General features: G+C 39.0%; 1 protein-coding gene across 1 annotated transcript in view; it reads left to right on the forward strand.

Moving 5' to 3' along the window:
- The window catches only part of LOC106875397 (uncharacterized), a 20,354-nt gene extending 13,794 nt beyond the window's left edge, over positions 1-6,560 (forward strand). The window contains exons 6-7 of the mRNA XM_052974637.1: positions 638-834; positions 2,092-6,560. Coding sequence (XP_052830597.1) covers positions 638-834; positions 2,092-2,292 — 398 coding nt within the window. The 3' untranslated portion in view covers positions 2,293-6,560. The remainder of the gene's footprint in view (positions 1-637; positions 835-2,091) is intronic.
- Positions 6,561-6,566: the final 6 nt, after the last annotated feature.

Here is a 6,566-nt window from a genome sequence, read left to right on the forward strand (position 1 = left end):
TATATATATATATATATATATGTGTGTATATATGTTTGTGTGTCTGTGTTTGTCCCCCCCAACATCGCTTGACAACCGATGGTGGTGTGTTTACGTCCCCGTAACTTAGCAGTCCGGCAAAAGCAACCGATAGAATAAGTACTAGGCTTCCAAAGAATAAGTCCTGGGGTCAATTTGCTCGACTGAAGGTGGTGCTCCAGCATGGCCACAGTCAAATGACTGAAACAAGTAAAAGAGTAAAGAGAGAGTAAAAGAGTATGTGATATTTAGATAAGTGTACACACACACATATGTGTATATGTGTAAGCTTGTCTAGACATCACACAATGTTTGTAAATGTGCATCACCATCATATTTCACTACACAGCCATGTTTGTCCTTATGTATTTTATATAAAATGAAATATTAAAAACAATGAACTTTTTTCAGTTTCCGCCTACCAAATCCATTCACAAGTTTTTGGTTGGCCTGGAGTTATATTAGGAAACACTTGACCAAGGGGCCACATAGCAGGGCTGAACCAGAGACCATATGGTTGGGAAGTAAACTTCTCAACCACAGTCATGCTTACACCTTTGAATGAATGTTTATAATTGAAAGGCTTAAGTGTTTTACTTTTAATTTGTTCTGTTTTTAGGTTCTACTTTTCCTATACCAAAAAGTGTTGAACGAGAGATTGCCAGAATGTTTCCTTTTCAAACAGTTCTCACCAAATTTGATGAAGTAACTGCTGTAGATAAATTGCCTCTAACACACTCACGTAAAGAAGAAAAACTTATTGCTTACATCTTCAAGAAGGGCTACCACCCGTTTAGGCTACATCATGAAATCCGAGTGAGTATACCTTTTACACCACACGCACACACACATAGCTATTTTAAGGCATCCATATACTCGGCAGAGTTGCCCATAGGTCTCACAGGTCTAGGGTCCCAATTCTAATCTTCATATGCTATGGTTTACTTTCAATGTTGTTGGCACTCCGTCGCTTACGACGTCGAGGGTTCCAGTTGATCCGATCAGCCTGCTCGTGAAATTAACGTGCAAGTGGCTGAGCACTCCACAGACACGTGTACCCTTAACGTAGTTCTCGGGGATATTCAGCGTGACATAGTGTGACAAGGCTGACCCTTTGAATTACAGGCACAACAGAAACAGGAAGTAAGAGTGAGAGAAAGTTGTGGTGAAAGAGTACAGCAGGGTTCGCCACCATCTCCTGCCAGAGCTTCGTGGAGCTTTAGGTGTTTTCGTTCAATAAACACTCACAACGCCCAGTCTTGGAATCGAAACCGCGAGTCCGCTGCCCTAACCACTGGGCCATTGCGCCTCCACTTACTTTCAATAAATAAATACTAAAGTGCTCAGAACATTTATTTGCCTGAGCATCTGTGATGCTGCTATGACAGCCCTGTATGCATGCAAGTGTGCACATGTGCATGCACACACACATTTCAATTGCTTTGAATACTGAGACTTCCAAAGTGAGCGTAGGTTATGTTGGTTTCCACTTGTCACCCACCGAGCAGAAACCTTTTTTCATGCCAAGTTTGTTGTACAGAATATTCTCAACTCTCTTGTGGAATATGCTAATAGCATTGGCTATTTGATATATAGTCAATTACCTGTCAACGATCATGACAGGCACAGGATTTTGAGACCTTGGATCATCTTCATGACTCCCCCCCCCTAAATATAGCTGCCCACTTTTGCACTGTTGATAAAGCTGGAGTGTCATCCTTTAATGTAGCAACTATGTCAGCATGAATGTCCTTGGAGGCTAAACCATTTTCCTGCAGGTACTTGATAACACCACAATGCTGAATTTTATCCATTTTCAAGAGAAGTCGCTGCTAGTTACTTCTGAAGTGTTCCTTGAACAGTCAGGTGTCAGTTGAGCTGGAAAGAAACAATTTAGTTATTAATAAGGAGTGCTGAAATTAATGCATGCAAGATTTCACAGCTCTAGTATCACTCCTTCATAGTCAGTATATGAGTTTTGCAGCTCAACCTCATATCTAGACATTTTTATTTAGTATTTGTATAAACATTTTTTATATTTATATAAAACCTTTTTTTTTTTTCTTTCTGCAGGATGTCACTGGAGAAATTAGACATGTGATGTTTTATCTCACTGAATTCATTTCAGAACCATATTTTAGATGGGACCAATTAAAAGTTGGTAACTATATTGTTATAATTAAACCACAAATCCATTATTTCGTTGATGGGCATGTTGGTTTTAGAATAGACTCTTTGAACGTGATTAGGATTATTGATAACAATTCACATTGATTTTTTACAAAGCTAAGAAATGAACTGAAGTTATAAGTAAATAAATAAAACACAGCACTAAATATCTAAATAAACAAACTATCTAGGTTAATATTTACATTGGACAGATAGGTGTCCTCATCTTGTTTGTTGTTACCACAACGTTTCAGCTGATGCGCTCTTCAGCTTCATCAGGTGTTCTGGTAGAATTTCGAATCCAACCCTTTATTTGACTACTGGGGTACACTGTTCTCATTCCTAAGGTATTTTTTGCTGATATTATTATTTATTCAAGTCACTGACTGAAATTGAACCTGCACTCTTAAACACTATGTTATATGCCTGCGGGCAATTATAGAATGAATTTTAGGACTTATTTTTCCTTAATACCAGTTCCTATTTTCTACTCATCTGCACTAGGTCTGCTTAGGAGGTTATTGTGTCCTAGCATATGTGCTGCCTCTTTCAGTTTTCATATTTTCCAGTGGTGTTCTCTGTTTATTATTTTAACTTCATCCCACAGGAGGAGGTGGCCTCTGTTTTTCCATACAGCTATACTCGATTTTTCAATATTCCCTTGTGTTACAGCTTTATGATGTTCCTCTACCCTTATTTTGAGGGGGCGACATGTTTGACCTTTGTATAACCTACCATGACTGCATGGGATGGAGTACACACAGTCTTTGGTTATATTCTCTTCTATTGGTGGTTTTATTTGGATGAGATATTTGTGAAGTGTTTTACTCTTTAATACTATCCTGATGTCATATGGACCGCATATCTTTTGTATCTTTTTCAAGAGGCCTTTTCCATAGGGGAGACAGATTGTGGTCAATTTATGGGGTTCATCCTCTCTCCTCTTCCTAATTGGAGTGGATAGTATGCTTTTTGGGTAGTTGTTGCTTAATAGTTACTTAGCGTGATCATTTCTTCGTGGTGTGTATCAGGATCACTACTTATAGGCACTGTGCAATCCCTCTCTTTACACTGTATGGCTGATGAGATTTGAAGTTGAAATATCATCCAGTGAAGGTTGGCTTGCAGCATACGGATGTCCTGAACTCATACTCAGGAAGAACCCATACAACAGACAGAGGTTTTAGCTATGGGTTCACCATTATCACTAATAATAGCCAATATATACATGGAATACTTTGAGAATTTGGCTTTAGGATCAACACCACAAAGCCAACCCTATGGCTTCGATATGTTGATGACATCTTTCTACTCTGGCCCCACCACAAAGTTGTCCAAATACTGCTGTATTATGCAAACTCAAAGTAAAACCACCAATAGAAGAGAATATGACCAAAGACTGCATGTATTCCATCCAATGAATTTGTGGTAGGTTATACAAACATGAAACATCCCACCCCATCAAAGTAAGGGTAGTGGAATATTGTAAAGCTGCAACATGAGGGGATATTGAAAAATTGGGTATAGCTGATCATGTATGGAAAAACGGAGACCACCTCCCCTTGTGGGATGAAGTTAAAATAGAGAACACCACTGGGAAATACAAAAACTAAAAGAAGCAGCACATATGCTAAGACACAATAACCTCCTAAGCAGACCTATGAGTAGAATATGGGAACCAGTATCAAGGAAATACTAATATAATAGGTTTATAAGCCCTAAAATTCACTCTATAATTGCCCACGGGCATATAGCATAGTGGTTAAGAGTGCAGGAAACTAACCCCAAGATACCAGGTTCAATCTCAGTCAGTAACTTTAATAAATAATGACAACAACATCAAAAATACCTTAGGAATGAGTACAGAGTATTCCAGTAGTCAAATGAAAGGTTGGGTTCAAAATTCCACCAGGACACCTGATGAAGGCTGGAGAGTACATCTGCCGAAACATTGTGGTAACAATAAACAAGGTGAGGACACCTATCCATCCAATGTAAATATTGTACATAATTCCTCATCTCTAAAATATAGAACAGTATTATCTAGGTTAAATATATCTCCTGGGATTATGCAACAAAATGAAGGAGTAAAAGAGTCATGTAAACTTCCTTTTCTGCTCTGAAATAAGACAGAAGCACAAAAATGGGGAAATAAAAAAGAGAGAGAGAAAGAGAATAAATAAAAACATGTATGTGAAAGGAACTGAATGATCTAAAATAAAAAGAACATTATTTTTGTGTGTGTGCTATTCATATAAAAGAATTTATTGAAGGAGAAAAATGTTCTGGAAGAACAAGATGGAGGGGAAAATGTTTAATTTTTTAAAATGTGTTTTGGATTTTTCCAATTTTTAATATTCATTAATAATCATTAACGATTTTAATAGCATCAGAAAAAAAAATCGTTTATGTAATTTATTCCAGCAGTTTACAGTCTGAGTCAGTGTTAAAATCCTGCTGGTTTTGCCCGTTAATTAGAAACAATTGCTTACAGAATAATGGGAAAGGGAACAAAAAAAGAAGAAAGGATTTTCTTTATATTCTTTTATCTGTTACTTGCTTTAGTCATTTGCTTGCTGCCATGCTGGAGCACAACCTTGAAGGGTTTTTAGCCAAACAAATTGACCTCTGTACTTATTTTGAAGTCTGGTTCTTATTCTATTAATCTATTAAGTTATAGAGATGTAATCAAACCAACACTAGTCATCAAGTGGTGGTGGAGGGGAACACACACACATGCACACATATGGATACACACATATTTATATGACAGTCTTCCACACAGTTTCTATGTACCAAATTCACTCACAAGGTATTCTGTCAGCCCAGGGCTATGGTAGAAAACATTAGGTGTCATGCTGTGGAACTGAACCTGAAACCACATGGTTGAAAAATGAGCTTCTTAACCACTCAGCCATGTGTGTGTTGGCACTCGGTCGCTTACGACGCCTAGGGTTCCAGTTGATTCGATCAACGGAACAGCCTGTCCGTGAAATTAACGTGCAAGTGGCTGAGCACTCCACAGACACGTGTACCCTTAACGTAGTTCTCGGGGATATTCAGCGTGACACAGTGTGACAAGGCTGACCCTTTGAATTACAGGCACAACAGAAACAGGAAGTAAGAGTGAGAGAAAGTTGTGGTGAAAGAGTACAGCAGGGTTTGCCACCATCTCCTGCCGGAGCCTCGTGGAGCTTTAGGTGTTTTCGCTCAATAAACCCTCACAATGCCCTGTTTGGGAATCGAAACCGCGATCCTATGACCGCGAGTCCGCTGCCCTAACCACTGGGCCATTACGCCTCCACACTCAGCCACACCTGTACAATATTAACTGCTTTTAATTTTAAAAATTTGAATTTGAATTTAATCTTGGAGTCCTACAAAGAAATACAAACCAGGAAGAGATTCTGAAGTTATTACATGCGCCATTATTAGCAGTGTCGGTGTCTTTCATATAATAGCTTTAACTCTACCTTTCTTAACGATTTCTTGTGACCATGCCAACAACTGCTAGAAATAGCAGCCAGATCTTAGAAATATGAAAGACACTTTGAATAATGTGGTCACAGATATTTTGCACTATGTCTGGAAGACAAACAGACTGGACATGGCCTTAAGATTTGTAGTGGTACCTTAAAAGTAAACGAAAAATGAAATATGTGGTTAAGAAGATTGCTTAACAACTGCATGATTTTAGTTTCAATCCCTTTGTGTGGCACTGTTGGCAAGTCTGCTGTTACCGCAGGCCAACCAATGGGAGCTAGAAAGTGCAATACATTCATACACACAAACATGCACATTTATATGTATACATACACACATATATGTATATATGAAAGAATAACAACACCTATTATCATTAATTCATTAATGTTTGTTCTCCATGCAGACATAGGTCAGACAGTTTGATTGGTGCCAGCGAGCCAGAGGATTGTACCAAACTCTAACGCTGTGGTTCTCAACTGGAGTACATACGGTCCCTGAGGGTCCATATAAGACTCCTGGTGTTCACACAGCAAAATAGTAAATTGGAGATGCACAATAATATTTTAAGGGCTCTGGAAAGATTTTGTTTTAGAAGCTCGCAAGGAATGAAGCCAGTATGCTCCGTTGGATGTGTAATGTCAATGTGAATACCCGTCAGAGTGTAAGTATCTTGAGAGAAAAGCTGAACATTAGAAGCATCAGTTGTGGTGTGCAAGAGAGACGATTGCGCTGGTATGGACATGTGGTGAGAATGGAGGACGATAGCTGCGTGAAAAAGTGCCACACCCTAACAGTTGAGGGAACCCGTGGAAGAGGTAGGCCCAGGAAGACCTGGGCTGAGGTGGTGAGGCAAGACCTTCGTACATTGGGCCTCACCGAGGCGATGACTACTG

This window comes from Octopus bimaculoides, chromosome 19, assembly GCF_001194135.2.
Source record: "Octopus bimaculoides isolate UCB-OBI-ISO-001 chromosome 19, ASM119413v2, whole genome shotgun sequence".
Classification (NCBI taxonomy): domain Eukaryota; kingdom Metazoa; phylum Mollusca; class Cephalopoda; order Octopoda; family Octopodidae; genus Octopus; species Octopus bimaculoides.